Source organism: Rhipicephalus microplus, chromosome 1, assembly GCF_043290135.1.
Source record: "Rhipicephalus microplus isolate Deutch F79 chromosome 1, USDA_Rmic, whole genome shotgun sequence".
NCBI lineage: Eukaryota > Metazoa > Arthropoda > Arachnida > Ixodida > Ixodidae > Rhipicephalus > Rhipicephalus microplus.
In genome coordinates, this window is record NC_134700.1 from 268,176,808 (window position 1) to 268,200,733 (window position 23,926).

The 23,926-nt window shown below is 45.0% G+C and overlaps 1 protein-coding gene across 2 annotated transcripts in view; it reads left to right on the plus strand.

The window, feature by feature from the left end:
- LOC119187273 (motile sperm domain-containing protein 2) overlaps positions 1-23,926 on the plus strand; it is a 71,082-nt gene that overhangs the window by 34,186 nt on the left and 12,970 nt on the right. For both annotated transcript variants that reach the window (XM_037435458.2, XM_075894278.1), the window contains exons 6-9: positions 1,252-1,290; positions 4,065-4,189; positions 13,014-13,082; positions 17,672-17,796. In XM_037435458.2, the coding sequence (XP_037291355.2) occupies positions 1,252-1,290; positions 4,065-4,189; positions 13,014-13,082; positions 17,672-17,796 (358 nt within the window). The remainder of the gene's footprint in view (positions 1-1,251; positions 1,291-4,064; positions 4,190-13,013; positions 13,083-17,671; positions 17,797-23,926) is intronic.

Here is a 23,926-nt window from a genome sequence, read left to right on the forward strand (position 1 = left end):
TTGTGCGCATGAAGGAGTGCCAAGAACGACATTAGAGTTCAGAAGGCTAAATTTAGTATACGCAAACTTACCGGTAGTACATTTTATAGAAAACCGCAGAGAAGCGTGGTCAGCATTGTCGGATTCGTATTCAGCGGAGGTAGTTTAGTGTTGTAGAATTTGTCCTATAGCAATGATGAAGGTTACATCGTCGAGGCAACTTTCATTACTGCTTTTGAGCTAATGCCAGGTTCGTATTAGTATGGTGGAAAGAGAAAGAGATGCATTGCAATGGAGGCTGATATCTGATGCGAATGCCTATTTGACTGCCGCTATAAACACGGGTAAAATTTTATTTACTTGATTTACTATATTAAAACTAGAATTAATAAGGTAATTCACCTACATAAACTCCTTTACCCTTCAGAGCTTCTTCATTTTAGTTGCGACATTTTTGAATATCCAGCTAAAACGAACATTTATGCCAACAGATTTTTTTCTTAGAAAAATTAAATAGACTAACTGAAAAGCAAGTACATTCTGGGAATGAAGATGTATTTTATTCAATGCTGTAACCTCCTGCTGTAAGTCAAATGAAGGTGGATTCATGTGTGAACAAAGTTGTATGTACGAGGGAAGATTGATTTCATTCATTGATTTGACCACATGTCATAATGCCATCGGGTGCTGTGGAGTATCTGATAAATAAAAAATAAAGAATAGCATAGCATAGAGTATAGCGTAGTGTACCATATCACATCATAGCATAGCATAGCATAGCATAGCACTGCATAGCACAGCACAGAACAGCATAGCATAGCATGGCATAGCACTGCATAGCACAGCACAGAACAGCATAGCATAGCATGGCATGACATGGCAAGGTATGATAAAGCATGCCATGCATGACACGGCATCGCATAGCAAAACATGGCATAGTATAGCGTAACATAGCAGAGCATAGGATAGTATGGCATAGCATATGGCATTCCATAGCATAGAATAGGAGGATCTGTCACCTCCACACAAGTACAAATGACAGAGAAGGAGCGACAAATAAGCACATGTGTTGATGGAAAGTCATGAATGAAAGAATCGGACGAAAAATATTGCGGGCTATGCGAAAATGAAGTGAGAAAAGCGCAGGATTTGGAGCGTTTAATGAGTTCTAACGTTTTTATAGCTCTCCCAGAATTTATAGAACGGCGTCATAGCAGCCTACGTAGTTTTGTGAAAGAATCGCATTTTTACTCTACGTTTTTTGTTTTTCAGGCTTCATCATGGTGTACGATATGCCCTGGCTGTTCAACAGTAAGCATTTCATTTATTGTGCATAAATTAATTTTTTTTCGTTAGACTACGTTACACCTGACAAAATGGTATCATGCTGTGCGAATGGTATTATGCCGAGACTCACTCTGTTGGGAGGCGCATCTAATTTTACCAGAAATTCATTTAAGATGGGCACCACTTTCACAGCTCAGTGATTTTGACGTGCTGGTGCTTGAACGATGGCCACACTTTATATTAAAAAAAAATCCTCTTTATCGTGCATTGCGAAAAACTATCCGTTAATCACCGTGACGGCGTGCTCGATAATTTGTGATTCAGTTTGAAGACGTTCAAGAGTATCAAGTTTTCATTCAAGCGTACCTCTTTGTCACATACGGTGATGCTCCGCCGGCCGGTCTAAAATTGGCTTGCGGCAGACTCACATGCTTCCATTTTACGCTCCGGCCTGCGACGCCTGAAAGGCTTCCAAGTGGTACATTTCAAATTTATTTGCAGGCCGGTTGACCTGTGCACGGTTGCACGTGCGGTGATGTTTGGGTCTGACTGACGTACTCATGGCACGGAAACATGATACGAAACATGTATGCATGACACGCAAATTTCATTAAAAAACAGACAAGCACTTAATTGAAAGAAGGGCATACAATTGGCGAAAGTTAACAAAAATTAACTAAAAAGCAAAAACACAAATAATAGATAAGAAAGGATGCTAAAAAACCATGTTCTGAAAAAACATTGCATGTACAAATTTACGCAACACGGGATGTTGATAAAATAACTGCACATGATGGAAGCAAAAGAGATATCAAAGAAAAAATTTCAAACACGTCGCGCTGGCGCTACTGAGCGACGCAGCGCACTTGAAGAAAATTATTTAAAAGCTGGGAACAATTGATTGATAGATATGTGGGGTTTAACGTCCCAAAACCACCATATGATTATGAGAGACGCCGTAGTGGAGGGCTCCGGAAATTTCGACCACCTGGGGTTCTTTAACGTGCACCCAAATCTGAGCACACGGGCCTACAACATTTCCGCCTCCATTGGAAATGCAGCCGCCGCAGCCGGGATTCGAACCCGCGACCTGCGGGTCAGCATGCGAGTACCTTAGCCACTAGACCCGCGGCGGGGCTAAAAGCTGGCGTTAATAAAATAACGGTTGCAAAAAAAATTCTTGATGGGAAGTTCAATATGAACCAGTCCAGCTCGTGGTTCACGAAAGTGAGTTTGACTTTGAACCAGCGAGAAGCGCAGTCGTCGATTTCGTGAGTCTCGCGTAGGCGGCGAGAATGGAGTGTCCCGCGCAACGTATTGAGACGGACACCCGGTGTTGCCGCCGTCTCAACACGCTGCACAGGACACTCCGTATACTCGCCGCCTACGTGAGACTCTCGAAAGCGATGAGCGCGCTTCTCGCTGGTCCAAAGTCAACTCACTTACGTGAACCACGAAATGGGCCTGGTTTGTATCGAGATTTTTTTTTTGTTGCAACCGTTATTTTATTGACCCCAGTTTTTAAATATTGTTTAGCCTGCACTGCGTCGTACGAGATGTATTCGAGAGCACGATCTTTTTTTAGCAATATTTCTTTGTTTTATTTCTTTTGTTTTCTTCATGTCCGCTTAGGTAATTAAAATTCTGCGTCGTTTGTTTGTTTGTACTTGCAATGTTGTTTTATTTTGGAGCGTTGTTATAGTTTTGCAGTTGTCCAATTTTCATCGCGCGAAATCGATTTTTGTCTGCTTAGTCCATTTTTCTTATCTCTCGCCCTTGTCCTTAGTTTAATTAAATTTTTGCTTATGTTAATTCAGATGTTTATGTATGCTCCCTGAGTCCGTCGGCCACACCGAAATAGCACTAGACGTGCCGCCGCGCACGGGCCGACCGACCTATGCAAATTTGAAGTGTACCACTTGCAGGCCGCTCAGGCGTCGCATGCCCAACCGTAAAGCGAAAGCCTTAGAGTCTGCCGCGATTACATCGGCGGACCTAAGTAGAATAGTGTGGCACTTTTTTAAATTCCTTTGTTTTGGTGTTATACGAAGCATAACAGCTTTGGGGAGACTAGGTTTTGTAGTTCCTGACTTTGGTGATGTCCCACCAAGAAGGTGATCGCGAATTACACCGTCCGCAGCTGATTCTCTTACGAGGTAGGAGACGTCACAAATGTAAAATTTGTTCTGCTGAGAAAAAGACGCATTATCGGTTGTTCCTACCCCCCCAACCCCCCCCGAGGGGGGCACAACCATAGAATATGCTTGTGATGTCATGTAACAGTGATGACTCCATACATGGGGAAAGAAGCAAAAATAATACAGCAGTCGTGCCCGCAAGCTAGGTTCTTATTTTGTACGTGGTCCTCCTTGGTGGCGTAGTGGTTATGGGGCTCAAACGCTGACCTTGAGGTCCCGGATTCGAATCCCATCCGCTGCTATCACCTTTCGATGGAAACGGAGTGCTAGATGCCCGTGTACTTTGATTAAGGCACGCATTAAGGAACCCTAGGTGCTCAATTTTTTCGAAAACCTTCATCAAATCATCCCTCATCGTGTTTTCGTGATTTCAGCTCGTAAAACAATAACAATCATTATTATTTTGTGGGTGGTCTTTAGATTTATTAGGTTCATTCCCTGTTTCATTTTTGAAACTTTCTTGCATGAAAGAGTATAATAACGTTTATTAATCGAGCCACCGATGACTGACCTTGCTTCTTTCAGTGTCTTTTAATTACCCAGTCCATCTAATCACCTGCTCGTATTTGCATTTTGTTTCTTTTTCATAATGACACGCAGCGGCTTGGAAAGTGGTCAAGTCCTGGCTTCCCGCTGAAGGCGTGGACCGCATCAAGTTCGTCGACAGGAACACCATCACAGAATTTGTGTCTCCCGAGAATCTGCCCGACTACATGGGTGGCACGGTAATCATTCCCTCCTACACCTACACTCCGCACCGCGATCGATCAATTGACCGAGGAAGGCTCGCTTCGCGTGAGACAGCTAGGAATGAGTGGGCGTTGTGACTTCCGCCTTCCTTCACCGTCCACTGCCTGAACACGGGATGATGGACAACTAATTAAGTAGCTATCGCACGATGTGAAAACTCATATGACCGTGATTTGCTCGAGCATCGCTCAGAGGTTTTGGTGGCCTCCATCTGTCACTCTTTGCACCGTTCGTGTGTCTCTATGGTCAATGAAATCGTAATTATGTAGAAAAAGAAACAAACAGACTGGGACTTCCTGGTTGCTCTTGATCTAGATAAATGTTTATTAATATGCTTCTGAATGCCCCAAATCAATCAATCAATCAATCAATCAATCAATCAATCAATCAATCAATCAATCAATCAATCAATCAATCAATCAACCAACCAATCAATCAATCAATCAATCAATCAATCAGTCAATCAACCAATCAATCAATTCAGTCTGTTCGGGCTGTCAATTTTATTATTTCGTGTCATGTTAATATTAGGACATGAAATACATAGACGAGGTTCCTACAGTGCTAGAGTGAAAGAACGAGTCGAAAGAGGAAAAAGAAGTTTTTACAGATCTTTCGTACTTTAAGAATGGGTGAAAGCGAATATTTCGTGGGCCAGCACGATGAAACGGGGCATTACGACAAGAGACGCACTGCTAGTTTCGGACATGGAATTGTTCTTCAGCCACTGCACATCAGTTCTCGCAAACGAAATTAAACGTATACGCGGCATGCAAATGCGCTCGATCTAAGATAACATGCGCTCGATATTTTGTAGAAACACAGTGTCACACTAAAGAATGAAACGTGCACGACGAAATTCAGTGACGAACACTTTTTGAAAACTTCAAACTTCATCCTATATTATGAGCATGATCATATATAAGTGGTACATCTAATTATTAAAAAAAATCATTTCTGTTTGTGGTACGTTTATCAACCAATATTGCGCGCGCCCAGCGATTGAGCCCACTACAGAACACTAACAAATATAGTGGCACCATCAAAATCACTTCCGCATGGGGACGTATGATGTATAGAGATTGGCATCCTGACTCATTAGTCGTGGTCCACTCCTTCATTACGACGCTATGACAGTTAATTTCTCATTGGTGATCTTACGTGAATGTCCACTATATTATATCTCAGCATCGTGTGCATATGACCAGCCGCTTATTATGTGCCATGCCTACGCCATCTTCGAATGAACGGCATGTTGCTCTTGCAAGCGGAAGGAACCTGTTACGTTTAGCCAGTGACTAAACTGTAGCCAATGCGGGCATACTTTTTGTCTTTCATAGAAAGAAAACAGGAAGACGATCGGAGTTCATTTCTTTCCTCGTGTCTATGCTTCCTTTTCTGATTTTTTTTTACATTTGTGCATTCGCTAGTTGTTTCCGCTTTTTATTGTGGTGACAATTATTTGGACAATATGGAGAGGTTTTTGCCGTCGCCATTACCGTCGCCGTCATGTCACGTATAAAGTCTAAATTGGCGCAAGATCCCCCCAGTGCGTGGTACACTCTACCTGCTGGCATTAGCGCAAATGAATGTGGCGAATGCGGCTGAAGTACAGATCAAAAGAGCGGGACCATCTCCGTCGCTCGCAGGACGCATGCGATAAGATGGCCCCGCCTGTTAGACCGGCCGTCCAATGCTCAAGCAGAGAGGGGACGACCTGCACGTCTTTAGCGAGCATATGAAAGACGCGTGTTGGGTGTTGCTCGAGCAGCAACCAAGGTTTATGCAAACTGGTAGCGTAACTTCTACAGAAGTCAGTCACAGTTTTTTTTCAATGAAGAAACTCGATGCTAGCAGCCGTTGCCTTCGTCGGCGTGGCGAGGTGAAAGAGGGGGAGAGGACGCGCATGCGCAATGGGGCTGTAAACGCGGCGGGGAAAAATGCTTAGAGAAGAAAGAGGGGAGAGCGAGGGTAAGTTAGCAGACTGCTGCCTGCATTGATATTGCGAGGTGAGAGAGGGGGAGCGTAGGAGAGGAAGAAGGGGGAGCGGATGCGCATGCGCAGTAAAAGTGGACACGTTGCAGATTGGATCTCGACCCTAACTCCTTTATTCTAGAACTTCCCTTCACTCAAAGCTTCGCCTCCACTTGAGAAAGCCGATGGAAGCACCATCTCTAGGCACGGGAAGTCACTGCATATCAGCGATAGTCTGCTGCGATTCTTGAGTAGCGCAGCGTCATTTTCAGCCGAGTGGTGGCACAGTGCTCAACTCTGTCAAGTGAAGGGTGAAAGTCGAGTGGAGGAGCGCTTGTGAATACGGGGGTAAGCTGCTTCGCAGCTAAAATCGAGGAAGCAAGGTTGTTTTATTAGCCAAACAGTGTACTTGCAGTACACACCGATAGCTTTGCAGATGAAACTGTGACACAACTGTGTCACGAGCACAATAGCCTGATAGTTCGAAGACTCACGTTGCCCAATCGCGAAAATCCACTGTAACGAGACAGCAGCCTTGAGAATATCGCTTTGGCAGCTATAGAGTACCACGTCTCGTTGCTTTTAGCGCGTCGCATTCACCGTCGCCAAAGGAGAGGGCACACCGGCCGTGCGCCAGCGAAGGTAGTCAACAGTCACCGGAGTGGCTATCGACACATTTTGTGGGCTAGTTTAGCTCTGAAATGTCACGCCAGTGAACAGCACATGAGCAAATAAATAAACTACGGAAAGTACGCTCGAAACTACCACGCAAAAGTTGGTGATGCCTCGTTGACCCGGTAATGCGCCGAACGCAAAAGCTTGACAGCTGACCCCCTGGATACAGCCCAATTTAGGACACTCGACCGAAAAATGAGGCAATCAACCGTCTCGTCAAGTGTAAGATAAACCGTATAAAGTAAATTTATAGTTAACTATGAGACATAGAAAGTTACGACTATTCGAAAAAAAGTTATTGTGTTTTTGTTTTGGTTATTTGTTATGCCCGTGACAGTAAGTTTCGGACACTTTTCGGTACAGGTTTCGCGACCGATATAATTTGACCATGAAGCAACGATTAACTTAGATTTTACGAGCGCGTGCTATCTCGCTTTCTTGACAGCCACCATCGGGCGGTCTCTCTATACGTGCTGCGCTCCCAATGTGAAGAGACTGCGCGAAAAGTGTCCCTGGAGGGGCCGCACACCAGCGTTTTCTAGAGTTGCGCCAGATCGGATAAAAAAAAAAAAAAGAGTTAGCCGCCAGCCGCACTTCAAGTACCATTACGATTTGTTGCTATCGCATTGATTGCTTTACCCTTGCAGTGAGACTGTGTCGTTTTCTTTTTTTTTGTCTGTGACTTGGTGGGGGAGACTGATGGAGGGTGGCTGCTGGAGACATGTCTACAAAACTGTAACGCGAACGATAATGTATAGCTGTTTACGGTCAGAAGTCCCTCTAGTTTTCATTTTTTTTTATCCACCTCGCAAGTATACCATCTTCGAACCGCTGTTTTGCGGGCGTATAAAAGCTATAGCTATCTCAACGACAACATTCTTTCTGTTAGTCTCTAGATGCCGAAACGAAGACGCTGGAGAACCATTTACAAGGATCCAATACAAGCAAATTCAGCCCGTCTTCGCGGGCTGGAACTACAAAATAAATTGAAACAGCCCGTCGGGACGGTATATATAGCGAACGTCTCGTGAAAACAGAGCGAGAACTGATGGGCGTTTTCTGCTTTTTGAAAAAAAAAAAAAAACTTTTGGTGGCTACCTGATTTAGATGGTCAATACATATATAGGAACTGCCCGCGAGGACAACATGTGTACCGGATACGACAAGCTCTGCTATGATATGAAATTCAGATGTCGTGTGCGACATTTGCTGCAGTAAATAAACTTAGCGTAAACGAAGAACTGATTTAGTGACCGAGTATCGGCATTTTTTTTTGCGGCTGGTTTTTAGCAACATCCCCCAGATGCACTCTTTTCAGTGGTGCCTTTAGCATCGCCTATAAAATTTTGTTACTTGTTCATTCTTTCTGAAAGGTATGGTTCGACAGGGTTCTATTATCATTTATCATTCTCATTTAAAAGGGTGCTGGTAAATGAAAATAAAAAAGTACACTTCTTTTAAGCCGATGCTTTCTGAGGCCTTTGAGCTGAATCAGAATAAAAAAGTTCGCTTCACCAGTGTCATACTTCTATGTCCCGGTTTATTTTACTGTGACAGCGGTTGTAAATCTAAACTGAGTTTGCTGTGTTCATCCATTACTCCGGATTCCCTACCTCGACAGGCAATCTAGTTTGTCTGAATTTTACTATCGTCACACGAGGGAAAGAAAGATCGACTTTACGTTTACCTACCAGCGCTGTCGGTAATCGAACGGTTGCTTCTGACGGCCAGCGCAAGCAGGACAAAGGATAGAAGGAAGTGTACATGACACAGAACTCCCTCCTCACTTACACAAAACTGAGAGCTGGCGACATCGTAGTTCTCTTACTAAAGAGTCAATCTTCGTATTTTGTCACGGGCGGTGCGCTCCAAACAGAATCCGAAAATTTGCGATGAGGAGGATACAACTTTATTGGCGCCATGAAATGGGCCAAGTGACGAGGTTCAGCGAAGAGGAAGACACTCTGTACGTGCATTTTCTGGGCGCACACCGAGAATATTGTTACACAAGGCAAGGTAAATTAATGGGGGTTTTTAATGGGCCCTGAGTCCGCGATCACAGTATAATGATGATGATCTCTACCGCCATGGCTCGTACCCACTCACAGGGATCGCAGTGGAGGCAACGTTGTCTTCATTCTCTACCCGTGCTTCTCTTGTATTTCCTGGTAGTGATACTTCTTATCAATATGATAGAGGCGCTCCAGATATAATTCTGTAGTTGACAACCACGTTTCCAGCATCGCAATTTGAATCTTCAGAAAAAAAAAATGTATACAACATTTAGGGCAAGTTCTCGATGGGCATAGCGGCAAAATCGGACACGTGTAGCTCATGTTGACTATAAAGTACCTTTATTTTTTTCTTTGGGTTAAAAAAATGAGAGAGAGTGATCTAGGTACTTTATAGTTATTGACGACGCGAATAACAAGTGTTATAGGCACGATAAATTTCTTCAAGCGGTGGTTGCCGGCAGAAAGCAGCTCATCTTGCGCAGCCAGTGTTACAAATGCCATGGTCACAATTCTTAGCTCTCCAAATCGTTGATAACCTAGAATATTTCTCCGCTGCATCTCTGTGCGTTTCAGCAAGTGGAGTTGTAAGGACAGTGAGAATTTATCAGGGGCACAACGACGTAAAAAGCCAATGCACTGAGCGCAATGCTACTGCGCAGGACCTAGCCCTTCTTCTAGCGGAAATGTGAAATGCCCCTTGATCTCTCTCTCTCTGGCTCTCATTTCAGCGGCACCTGTTGTCCCAGCGCCCAAAGAAACGCATACAAAAACGGCAGATGGTATAGTGAAGCAAAATCAGAAATGCGAATTGGCAATGACGATGAGCAAGGAGGCGGAAAATTACCTTTGCCTCTGACGTGCGACGCCTTTATACGGCGCGATCAGCATGCAGCAAAAACGTATAATACTATAGTGTCACATTTCGAACGCACTACACACGTATACCTGATCTTGGCATAACTGTATAGAAAATGAATGCGATTGTCGGTCACGCATGGCTCACTCGCACAATTGACGCCGTTGTCATGCCACTCGCGGAGTGAGTGATTCGAGCTAAATTTATCCCCTCATTCGCCCATCATGCAGCCACTGGTATCGATCCGAGCCGGAGATGGCGTCGTCTGGGAGAGCTCACTCTGTCGTAGCTGTCGGTGTAAACGGTCAAACTCTTGACATGCGCTCACGGGAGCCATAGAGCCCTGCCATTAGTTGCGCAAAATGGGATGCTTGTTCGGCTCTGGTTGCCCCGCGTTCTATGCGCAAGAGACGCAGATGTGGCGTGAAGAGACTCGGATGGCAACGCGGCAGGCGTTTGAATTCTCGCCCCTTACATCTTTGATGAGGGCGGCCACATTAAGCGTAATGAGTGATCGTGATTGCAAAATCAGGCTGTATAGGAGCCTCGATTAATGTGTTATAACTTAAGCGTGTCAGCTTCGCAATGAATGGATAAACGCCACATGCGTATTTCCTTCTTCACCTTCTGTATATGCTCGCGCTTTTACGCCCTCCGCATCAAGCCCAACAAATTTCGCATACCCCAAGGCGACGGCGCGCGAAATACTGGCCACTCCAGAATTTGAACACCCGAAAGATAAAAGAGATAAAAAGAATGCGCTTAGATTTTAGCAACGTTTTTACCAAAATATTTTCAGACGATACGCGGCCTTCAGAGTGCTCACCAGAATCACTGATGACCGGAGTGGAAAAAAATTGCCCGCAGCTTCCCTCGGGGGAACACTGAGGAGGATGCGGAGCATATAATTGGTTAACGGGGTGTTAAAGTGCGACTTACTTGGGTCGATGGCTAAATTGGTTAACGTGGTTGTGAAATGGGGTGTTAAATTGCGACTTACTTGGGTCGATGGCTAAATTGGTTAACGTGGTTGTAGGAGGGGGTGTTAAATGAGTGAACACGTACACACGTATGCGAAAGGGCGGCGCTGGTCGAAGGGACGTCGATCATTGTGTTTGTGGATTCGTTGGAATTCATTTCACCGCGACCTTGGACGTCGACGCGCCGTACAAACCAACCGACGAGCGGCAACTGAGCGAGCGAGCGCCGACCTTGAGTATATATACAGCACGACGGCGCATGCACTGTCAGCTGTTGAATGTTCTCGAAGCGCGACGCCACATGCGCGTCCACTGGAGAATCAGGAGAATTGTAGATGTCGAACGCGGTGTGTAGAGGAGGAAGGGTGCACAGATGGTGGAGGAGTGAAGCGCGCGCGGTGTGTAGAGGAGGAAGGGATGCACAGATGGTGGAAGAGTGGGCGACGGCGCGAAGGCGCATGCGCGCGCGTCAGCTGTCGAATGTTCGAGAAGCGGTGCGGACGGCGCGGACGGCGCACTACAAGGCGCGAGTATAAGATGCTTCCGCATCTAAAAGTAGAATATTTTTTTAATTGAATGACGTCACGTCGTACATGCGGAGCTCGACGAGCTTTAGACGCTGAAGCTGCTCTCTAAGTAATAGATGGGCAACGCATAGTGGTATCACGTAGCTTGAAGTTGTACTCATACGCAGGATGCGTTTGCAGTTATATAAGTGCATGTTCAGACGCGAGCTGTCTCAAAACAACGCGACATCGATAACTGCTACCTCTGCAATCTGGAGTGCGCCGCTTCATCTCTTCAAACTACTGCAGTGCTAACGTCTACATGTGAACGTATAGAAGCAGGTGAACAGGCCATCATTAGGCTAAACTATAGTAGAGAAAAGCCTCGCGTCACAGTCTTGGGGCGAAGTCACGTGTGCACAAAAGTAGCAGTAGTAAACAACTTTATTAAGGCAGCTGACGGTTTCCTGAATGGCGAGGGCTGTCAGGCCATGCCTGGTTGCCACCTCGTCAGCGCGTTTGATGGCCCGGAGCTGGGCGTCCAGGCTTGTAGTCGTGAGGATTCTATCATAGGCCTCACCTGAAGGTCACTGTCCTAGGAGGTCTGGTGCGGGAGGGTCCTTGCTGCATCCCCAGATGATGTGGTCCAAGGCTGCGGTCTGTGTCTTGCAAAGAGTGCACTTAGATAGAGGAAACAAAAACAGCAGAAGCAAGTGGTGGTAAGGCATCTTATCTCGCCACCATTTCAAACGGCCCTAAATGCTTCCACGTGTGACTAAAGTCGTGCGATGTTGAGGCGTGGCAATCGTAGTGGCTCTATACCAACCAGCATTACCGAAATCTACCGCAAACCAAGCATCGCACGGCGAATTCTTGCGGAACTCGACGCGATATGGACACATTTGGAGAGCCGGAGCAGCAAAACAATGACATCAGGGGGAGGTTGCCTCGGGAGATCCGATTGTCCGACGTAGTATTCTTTCTTCTTTTTTTCTGTGTCCGATAACTTGCGGCAACAGCTGTCAGTGAGAGCCGGAACAGTCGGCTGGTTATTTTCTTCCCCCCCCCCGAAGGCTCGCGGACGCATTATATTCCGAAGGAAGAAAAAGAAGACCTGGCGTAGTCGTCTTCTTTCCCCGATTTGTTTTGATTGTCGCGTTCTGAGACCATGCGCGCGCAACTGGAGCCGACATCTTGGGAGCTTGAATGAGAATCGGTAAGCGAGCTAGAGCAGCGCCGAGGCATTGTTGCTCGATTGATGTGTTTGCGTATGTGCTCGCGACACACAGCTATGAGCCTGGCGATCGCGGTTGGGTCTGCGATCTCGTCGGTAACAAGCGTGCCGTGGTGATTTGTGGCTACTTCGTTGCGATTTTTCGCTTGATGCTGGGTGTCGCTAAAATCAACGCGCTTCAGAACGTTTCGCCGTTGCGTTTCGCCCATGTCAGACGTAGCATGTTTCTTTTGGTTGCGCCGTACTTGTCTTCGCGAGTTCCGAAGCTATGGCTTGAAAGCAATGTGTTAGCATTGCTGAACGTGTGTTTTGAGCGGTAAGCACGTTTTTATTCCTCCGATACATTCCGCGAAATGTTCTGGAGGTGTGAACAACTTGCCCTGAGCTGTGTGTTTATGTTATCTTGCTCTACCGTGTACCTGACGTACTACTAACGCTTACGTTCTTGAAAGAATGCAAATAATCTTTCTTGTTACCGCGTAACGTTGAGCTGCTTACATAGGAATGTTGTGCCTGTGTGATTTAACGTATGTTCTTTGTTTTTTTTACCTTTCTGCAGCAAAAGCTTCCCTTCCGGGAGTACTCGTGGGACGATGTAGACTTCATTATCAACGTTGCCAGTCCTGAAGTGAGTCACTACTTAGTTTTCCTCTTCTCTAAAGACAGCATACAGTGCTTAAAAGCTACCTGTCTGGCTTACCTGACACACAGCTCTGCACTTTATTTGGATCACACGTTGGCTAATACGGATCATGTATGTTTGTACCCATCGGCACGATAGTGAATCACGATTTAGAACTAACACAGGGGTCCTTAGCAACTTCGCACTGCACGATGCTCAGTTAAGGTGGACGTATAAAGTGTTAGAGATAAATGGGAATCGCGTTCTATCATCACTATTCTGACGAGAGCTTGAAGAGGTAGTTACTGGAAACGTGAATGGCTCACTTTGCTTTATTCCAATTCAGAAGAGCCAAATGTGTGTGCATTAAACGAATAAAAAGTGGCTGCTATTTGGCGTTGCATCGCTATCATGCTAATTTTGTTCGTATACGCATTTGAATAACACCAAGAAAGAACGACTGCACTTGCAACTGTGTAGACTTTTTCGGCTATATGCAAACAGTAAAGAAAAAAAAAACATGATAGCTCCTATCAACATGGCACTGGTAAACCTTGGGTGGAAGTAATGCAAGTATTGCGTCAAATGGCTTTAGTGAAGACGTAACGAATTAGTGCACATTATAGTATAGAATGCTATAGAAATGTTTGTACGTTCGAATGCCCCGCAATTCGGAAGATTACGCTTTATATGGGAACGTGGGAAACATGAGAGAGGGCTGTCCGAATGAGCCTGAAAATTCCACTTTAAGCAGAGCGATTTGAGCGGGAACATCGCGCGTTTTGACATTCGAATGTCTGCACAGAAAGCAACAACTCACGACAAGAACGAAATAAACTTACGCGAATCTAGTACCCTTTGTTTTAGACCGCTGATTAGCAGTCTACTTTCGCGTCTGGTGCATCAACGTTGCAGAGAAGAACGCCGAGTTGTAGGAGCCACATACTCGTAGGGAATGTGCCGTACACATATATGCCGTGAGTGGCAGTTATTCGAAGTGACTGGCCGTTTTAACGAACCGAAAGAAGGAGGCGCTGATGGGTATGTTGCAAAAAAAAAAAGGTAGCACGACTGACATGGAGTAGTAGTACAAGTGCATGTCATAACTTCAACATTTGAAGCGAGATGGACAACGCGAGGCTAATCATTTTAAGCTGTATGTTGCAGGTCGCGTGGTACACGTCACGGTGAAAATGCGCTACGCCGGGTCCTCGTCACCGACCGCTGTTTGTTATCAATTGATAACACAGTAATCTCTAACACGTGACATCACACCTCGGAGTATGAACTGTCGCTTACCACGAGGGCGACAGTATCTGTGTCTGAAGAAACACATTGCTTGCCTTTGTTGAGTTCCCTGCGTGTATTGTGCTTCACTGCAATGCAGGACGTGCCCTTTCTTGCCCGCATTTTGGTCTTGCTTTAAAGTCGCGTTCGGGTTGCCGGTCTCACCATTGTTGAAGAGATTAGGTTCAACATGTGTCATGTGCCACGTGGTGACAAGTGATTGCGTCAGAAGTTTCTTCGACTTTGCGTGATGACTGTTTCAGCTCGGTGCTTTGTTGTAGGCTTTGGTCCCATTGCGTCTATTTTAGAATGTACCAGTGCTTCGTAGGCTACTTGCGGTGAATGGGAGGCAACAATATATTCGTGTCGATTCAGTCGATTGCCAATTTCTGCTTTTCAGGAGCCCCTCACCAACCTGCGTACAAAAACTAGAGAGCGGTTTCCTCCTCGCCTATGATATCCTTCCCACAGCTCCTCCTCGTCACTTATTTCTCAAAAGCATGTGCACTTAGCGTTTGATTTGATCAAGATTTCGCGCTTGTCAGCTATGCGTTATCTCTGCGCCTGTGCAGTCGGAATCACGAGTCAGAAGCACGCAAAGTAAAGTGAAGTCATTTGATCCCTCGCACTAGCAGCGCCTCCTCTATTTTATCAATGCCAGCCAGATGCGCCCGATCTAGTTGTTAACGACTCTCTCCTCTAGCCCTTTCCTGTTCTCGCCTAGCCTTTGCGTGTGCTTTGTGGTCATGGCGAAGAGAGCCCATCATGTAGTGTCTCACGACGGAAATCACTTGAAGTAATTTTTTTCTTCACTTGTGTACAGATCCGTGGGGTGGCGTCTTGTATTCTTCGTGTTCACAATGTTGGCTGTCACGCTGGCTCTGTAAAAGATTAGGTGTTTCTAGATAGCGTGTAGCCGTTCGTGGCGCTATGCGAACAACTGATGGGGAAGCGTCACTGCAACGCAACTGCATGCGCCGACTTGAATGTGATGCATTGGCGCCATTGCTTCGAGCCACAATATAGCCCGAAGGAACAGGTCTGACAGACTGTATGATACAGGAGTGGCAAACACATCTATTGAATCTTCGGGGGAAAGCGCGCATGCGCGACGGGAGCAGTGCGAACCCGTATACAGCGCCGCATCCCGGCCACTCCCTGAACGAAGATGGACCGACGGCTCCCGTTGAGAAGGGCACGTTTGCAGTGGCTTTGAAATAATTAAAGGAGGCGTCGGCACTATAAAGACATGCGAGACGAGGAAGAACTGGCGGGTGGCGGAATGGCACAGCAGTCTAGGAGACAATTTACTTGTGATATTTAGTGTACATGGACCAATCGAGCGTATGTATTATAATGACGTCATGGAAATAGCTGTTCCTACGTCACGAAGTGCGCAAAAATGCACGAGAAACCCCAGGGCAGAGTAACGCTTTCGTTTAACGCTTTTATAAGGGTCCTTTCAATGATCTGTTTTTTTTTGGGGGGGGGGGGGGGGCTACATCTAAAGAAAGTGCGGCGAGCACTCATTCCACTAGCTGCTCACATAGGTATCGTTCTCTTTGATATGCTTCTATACGCGCAGCACAATCGTAGCGCCTGTTAGCAGATAGCCAGCTCGTAAAATACGAATGATGACACCATGAACGGCTTGAGGGTACATGCACATGATGACTGTATGCTAGCTTCCTTTATGCGCACCTGTCACGTAAGTGGCAAGAGCAAGACTCAAGAACACCTTTGCTTGTTACCCCACCCCCGCCACACACACGCAAAAAGTTCCATCTAACGACGGCCCTGCTTTCTGATGCAATTGTGATCGCCCACCTCCTGAATAAACTACGGGGCTCTGTGTGAATGCGTTGACCGCCTACCTGAATTATTTTAGCAGTAACAATTGGGAACCTGCGGTGACCGCCGATGCGGGCGAAAAGCAAGACCACCCGCTCTAATATTTCTACATGTAGGCTGCCGCAATGCATATTGTCAATGTGCGTGTGTGCACGACAAAGAGGATGAAGGGTACCCCGCCGCGGTGATCTAGTGGCTAAGGTACTCAGCTGCTGACCCGCAAGTCGCGGGATCGAATCCTGGCTGCGGCGGCTGCATTTCCGATGGAGGCGGAAATGTTGTCGCTTGCTGCTCGAGCCCGGAGCCAGACTGGCCAGCGCTGCAACCGCTCTTCCAAATATACTTTCTAAATTAATTCGAATAATATTGACTCGTTACATAACAACATGTATAGCGGTTGTTGAGGAAGAATAAGGCTCTTGTTTGTCTGCCAGTTGGGAACACGGCTCAGCGCCCGCAATAATTTAGGCGTGTGCTGAAAAGCCCCAGGTTGTCAAATTAAATTCGCGCTCACTTATGGCTCGCTTATAATCACATTGTAGCTTCGCGCGACACATTGCGGAATTTATTTATTTTTCGGATTGGAAAGTGTTAAATGCAGGAGCCCCTCGACGTAGACTAATTTAGGTCACGTAGGAACTGATTATTGTTATTAAATAATGTGAATTGATTATTTTTGGGTGAACGTTTCTTGAAAAAGAGAACTCGAATTCAACGATTCGAGGGCGATGAGCTTTGAAGAGGTGCTTGCCTTTATGCAAGTGCAATATTTTTAGATTAACCTCAAAACTATCGGGAGATGAAAGGCAGTGGTTTCATGGAGATGGGTATGGAAGGTTCTTCTTTACCGCGCTTATAAATTTTGACACTAAAATATTACTACTTAGCCGTAATTTATATTTACGACTAACATTATAGTCAATCCATACATTTAATTGCTTTGGTTGTCTCTGGTTTAGCTCTTTCATATGTGTAAAGACACAAGAGGAGAAAAGGTCATGCCACAATCTGACTGCACAAACGTCCTTTTCTTACTACTTTATCAGTGTTGCTGCTTGAAGGACCATTTCGTATTCCCACTAATTATGACCTGGCGAAGCGTCCCCGTTGTCATTATTGTGGATGCACGCTAGTTCAGCTACTTCATCTGGTAACATGAAGTGCTGGGATACACAGGGTTGTGCACCTTTGGTGTTCAATCAATCAATCAATCAATCAATCAATCAATCAATCAATCAATCAATCAATCAATCAATCAATCAATCAATCAATCAATCAATCAATCAATCGATCGATCGATCGATCGATCAATCAATCAAATCATAATTCTTCGGTTGACTAAACGTATACGTGTACCCGTCATGCCTCCTGTTCCTCCTCTTGTGTTCGTGCCTTGAACGCGGCAGGCTCAGCCAGCTGGGGTTGAGCCGCATCTGAGCAGTTCATCGCTGGTGCAGGTGATTCGTGAGCGGATCCCGCGAACTCCAGCCATCGAGGAATTCTATCGGAGCCAGTTCGGCATGTTCACGGCCCGCAGCAGCGCCGACCCCGACGACCACGCGGCGGCGCTCATCAAAGTCGAGTGCGTATACTACTACACTTCCCGCCATCATCACGCTCAGCTAGTACCACAACACCCTAAAGTTTTTTTTTTTTTTAACGAGCAGTGTTATAGAGAAATCGTACGCCGCAGTCATTCAGGTACGACTGGAAGTCTGGGACAGACCGAGCACCGGGTCTTTTTCTAGCAAACATTTCTTGAGACCAGTGCTATCTAACATTGAAACGATTCACGCCCAGTCAAGAGCACTGCGCAACAAGCAGCGTTCGTGTCTTCCCTCAGCTTGGTCACGCTGAACATACAGGCATACCTAGAGCAAAAATGTGAGCCTTTGCTAACTCGCCAACTTGCTGTGTTGATCGTCCAAGCTTCTTTTTTTTTTTTTGCCTGTTCAGCCTTTCGTCCTGGAACATACGTGTAGCTTGAATGTTGAATGATAGTGACATTCCCAGAGAAACTAACACCCAATGGCGTGTTGCACACGTGCCGAACGAATCCTGACTTCTTGCTCTGGAATTTAAAGTTGGCGCAGCTTGTGGCTTATGTTTGTCCAGTATTCGGTCATCATTCATTTCATTTATTTCTTGTTTGCACTACCTTACAGCACACCTCTGCTATAACTGAATGCTGAGTTCATTGCGGGATTTTTCAGCGATCGAATAGAACAACTTGGTAGGTAAAATGAACGAGTGCCCATCGGGGCTGTGAGCACGTGACGTTTTGTATTCCCGAGGAGCAGTGCCGCTATAAGAAAATTGTAATTTATGCATGAAATTAGGTCCTACTTGAACCAAACGTCACACGTGCATTTACACAGTTTAAACAACGATGTAGCTTGCAATGGAAGTGACATTTGTCGCAGAAAACCATTTGCGGAGACCACACTACGGAACGAAGCCACCAAACGTTTCAGCTCCGTGAAATAGTCTAGGGACTGGTGCCAAATATCATGGCTCAGTTCGTGCCCCGTCTGTTTAAAGTGGCTCTTCGTGAATGCCTGCTGTGAGTATTGAATCCGTTTTTAGGAAAGACTGGCTGAAGCGAGATAAAAAGCCGACCACAGCAGTGAAAAGCGGCTTTGTTGTTTACGTGTTTCTAAGTATATAGACATTCAGCAGAAATCATTGCCGGCGTTAGGCGAACGCCAGTACTGCATTATAAGTTGTTAAAAAAATAAACCTTAACACGATCGTATACATAGGCGTACCAGCCAAGGGAGCAAGGGGGGTGCAAGCCCCCCCCCCCCCACTGAGAAAAGTTGGGGGAGGCTGAGCACCCCCCCCCCATTTTAGACAGTGGTCGCTGTCAGCTGCATGCTGGGAAAAACAATAACTAAGGCAAAATTTTTCTTCACTGTTGTCACTCAATCATACTGTTACGAGAAAATGAGAATATCACGAGGAAATGCAAGAACATAGGGATGATTTTCAAACATTTCAGCAGTGAAGATCATTCCATGAAGGTCCTTTGCGTCGCTTGCTGTAGCACTGCACAGACGGCTAGCGTTGAACAGTGGCCCTATATTATTACACCACTTGTTCATGCTTTTATTCTGCTGTGACTGGCTGATGCAATTATCGATGGGAACGAACAAACCTTTTATGGAACGTCAAAGCATTTGCTGGTTCAGGAAAATAAGTTTTTTTACCGAAAAGTATTAGCATCACTGCTGCTCTGTCGAAGCTGCTGTGAGCCGATGATTGCAACAAATCTTTTTAAATGTTTTAGTTTTGCTGTACTGAACGCGCCAAGAAAAGTTTCCGCTTTAATCTCTCATAAATGTGATCAGCCTTGTTTACGGCAACTTGGAGCTATGGAGGCAGCTCGCAAAGCGGCGATGAATAAAGCAGTGAACTTGAGCTCAGTGGGAAGCTAAAGTAAGTAGATAGAAACGCTCAAAATACCTTTCGTTCCTCAAGGAGTGCTTCACATTTATAAACAAAATTCTTTTGTGAGCTGTTCTTAGTCATTTATAATTTCGTTCAATGATAAAATATTTACTGTTGAGGAGGCCGTCATTAGCGTAATTGTATTCACGCGGAAAGTTGTGAGGTAATGCATACGAAGCGTCGCGCGTAATATTCTTCTGTGCATCATGCAAGACAAACATATACGTGTTGTCCCAGTGCATGCTGCTTAAAATTCACTGTCCTTTTTTACGCTATTTAACAAGTGCTGTGTGAATGAAAAATGATATGAAAGTGCGAGCGCGTCAAAGAAGTTGTCTCTCTCTCTCTCTCTCTCTCTCTCTCTCTCTATATATATATATATATATATATATATATATATATATATATATATATATATATATATATATATATACCAACTGACGAGTGCAGTAGGTTAGCCCCCCCACTCGTGCAAGAGTTGGTACGGCACTGATCGTATATAAACTCTACAGGCTCCCTACTAAGTCTGACATGAACAGAAACGTCGTATAGTGCACAGAAGTGTTCGCGCTCTATTGTACACAGATTTGCTTTGTGCTAAAAAGAGTTGCAAGGAATTGCGGGCCTCTTGAAGAGCGTCATCCATCAAGCGAGATCAAGGATACAATTCTTCGGTTCACGACAACGTCGTACCTCTGCTCGACAGCACACTTCCCTTCAGTCGAAAAGCCACTTGGTGAACGTGTAGCGCTCTTTGCAGTAAATACCGTAAATAGACGATGAAGATTATGCAAACGGTTGGGAAGAGCTTGCTAAGTATGCCTGGGCCTGCTCGACAAAGGGTGCTTCGCTTTCAGTGACACGGCTCAGCGCGGATCGGCGTCTTATTCTTATACTGAAAGATTAGAGCGACTTCTTGAGCAGTTTGTTGAGACATCGTTCAAGCTTCTGAATGCTTCTCGATGCGGAAATGTAGCAACAGTATTCGCCGTTTAATGCTTGAAGTAAATTCATTGCTTTTATGAAAAAGAAGCCACTCCTTTTTGTATCTTTGTGCCGGTAGATAAATGATATTTTCCATTATTTTTATAATTCTCACCGCCGAATGTTAACGTCCTCAACGCCGACTAGGGTGTAAGTCAACAGAGAGCGTTACTTGAATTGACTTGCCACCTTCAAAACCAATATCGTTGACCAAACCGATTTTACTGAAACTTACTTTCGTCGACTACACCAAGAAGCCGCAATTTACTCGGCATAAGTTTTCAATCGCTGCGTACATGCACTTTTGAAATTTTGGGCGATTTTTAAATCATCAGTTGGGTACCATTTTTGATTATTTAATTATTTATTATGTTATTCTTAGACTATAAACAAAATATGTGGGTCGATGGGTACATGCAAATATATCGCCTGTGACGTTATGTAAAGGGTCTGACAGTGCTGTTCAGCTTTTATAGAGAGCCATGTCTTGGCAGAGGCGGCGGAAATCCGACGTTGCTGGACAGCGCAGCATGCTTACCTTACGGGTGAATGACTTTCCTTACTTTGAGGAATATTAAAAACGAAAAAAATGGCAGATCCCACGGACAGTGGGAATCGATGATATGCGAAGCACGAATGAGAAAGGTTGATGTGACACTTTAAAGTCAGCACAACGTTACGAGGTGGAGGAAAATGATGCCGTACATGATTTCCGTGTCTGGATTATCATGTTTGAATGTATTACTTTCCTTCGTCATCTATTCACGTTATGTGATACCAAATTGATTATGTGGAGCTAGCGAAATGGCTGCGAGCACGCTATGAACGTTTTATGTTGTCATGTTCTTACATGACACGCGTGTCAGGATTATCATGTTTGCACCAGTCATATAATTCGTCATCCATTATGTCACGTAGCACCAAGTTTGGTATATGTCGAGCTAGCAAAACGGAAGTGAGCGCATCATGAAGGGCCCAATATACGCCAATGTAGCGTTGACGTGCGCCCACGCTGGGCACAGCGACGCTACGTTAGCAAAACGCAAGCACTCTATAGTCTGACGCCAGGCACGACCGACGCGACCAGCGTCCATCGGCGCGGCCCGAAGGCAACCGGCGCGAAATGCGACATGCTGCATTTCGCGCCGATGCGTTACCCAGACAACACTGATTCTCCCTCTTTACGTGACGGATAGACACGCGAGACGCGCTCAAACGCGCATGCATCAAAGCAACGCAGTGCGGCGCGCGCCTGCGAGTATATGGTAGAACCGACGCCTGGTGTGGCAACGCCGGCGTGACGCGACGAAATGAACGCCGGCGAGCACGCGCACTGCGTCGCGTCTAAATGTATTGGTGCCTTGACTGTGGCATTTAGTCATGTTCTCACATGATATGCATCTCATTATTATCATGTTTGCACCAGTCACATACTTTTGTCATCCATCGACGTCACGTAATACCAGATTTGGCACATACGAAGCTAGCGAAACGGCCGCGAGCGCAACATGAGTGTGGCATGCAGTCATGTGTTTACATGACAGGCATGTCGTGATTTTTATGTTTAGATATGTCATTTACCTATGTCGTCCGTTTGGTCGCGTAATACCGAGCTTGGTACATGTGAAGCTAGCGTAACGGCCGGGAGCGCATCATGAGCGTAACATGTTGTCATGTTGTTACATGACACGCATCTTATGTTTATCATACTTGCACCAGTATCATACCTTCGTCATCCATTCACAACCCGTAATACCAGATTTGGTATATGTGACGCTAGCGAAACGGCCGCGAGCGCATCGTAAGCGTGGCATGTAGTCATGTTGTTACATGACGCGCATATAATGATTTTCATGTTAGGGTATGTCGCTTGTGTTCGCCATGCAATCATGCCATACCATACCAGTTTTGCAACATGCCATGTGAACGAAACCACCGTAAGAGCGGCAGGACCATGAAATGTAAGTCATGACATTCATGACATAAATATTATCATGTTCTTGTTATGACTAGTCAAATATGCTCGCAATACAGTCATGTTATGCCATACCAAGTTTGGTATTGATACCATTACCCAAACGGCCAGGAGAACTAAAAGTCGTAGGCGGCTAGCTAGATGGATAGATGGATTGATAGATAGATAGATAGATAGATAGATAGATAGATAGATAGATAGATAGATACGCTCAAAGTCGCCGAGGCTCGCTAAGAAATGCTTCGCGTTAAAAAACAAACCTTTCAGATGGGGGCTTCGCTTCTGAACGCAGTATTTTTAGCGGAAGGTTTCAAACGTGTGATATATATATATATATATATATATATATATATATATATATATATATATATATATATATATATATATATATATATATATATATATATATATATATATATATATATATATATATATATATATATATTACTGTACGAGTTTGGGAAGCATTTTTATAACTTTAATATCTCCTGACTGAAGATCAGTTCTGCGAGTTTAGAAGCAAACGCTTCATTGAAAAGCCTGGTTTTAATTTTTTTACTTTGGCCAGGTGGGGTCAATGTACAAAAACTGGTAAGCGTAGAGTAATGGAGGTTTAAGCTATTTCAAATGATGACCTTCTTTGCCGTGAACGTCTCTTGTATCAAGTTAGCCACAAGGAAGCTAGGATTTGTACAATCCACCATTACGCCCCATTACCACGGATTAGCACAATATCAATTATAATAATAGGAAGTCGCACGTGAAGATCCTAACTCTGTTCAAGTTAGCCAAAAAAAAAAAGCTCGAATTTTCACAATCACCTATTACGCTGCATTAGCCCGGATTAGCACAATATGAATTATAATAACAGGCAGTCGCACGTGAAGATCTGAACTCTGTTGAATCCTTGAGTGCATAGCGACGGTATGCGAATGAGGCTATGAAACTTGCGAGCATTCGTAAAGCAGAACACTTATAGATTAAACGTCATACAATAGTATATTTGTGCAGACGTCAATTCGACAGCTGCGTTTTTTCAGACTAAAGCCTTTGTCTATAAAATACGCCCAGACTGTACATCGACAGTACTTTAGATGGGGTACAGTATATAGTACATTTTGTGCATTGCTGTTCGCAGACTTCTTATCGGCCTTTTAGCAAAAAGCCATTATTATAACGAAGGGCATCGACCGAACAGTAACATATCCACAACCTCAGACATTGCAGTAAATGAATTGTAGACTTTATTATATTGCCCAAATAAACATTCGTTCTTCTGCAACCCAGAACGCCGAACTAAAGC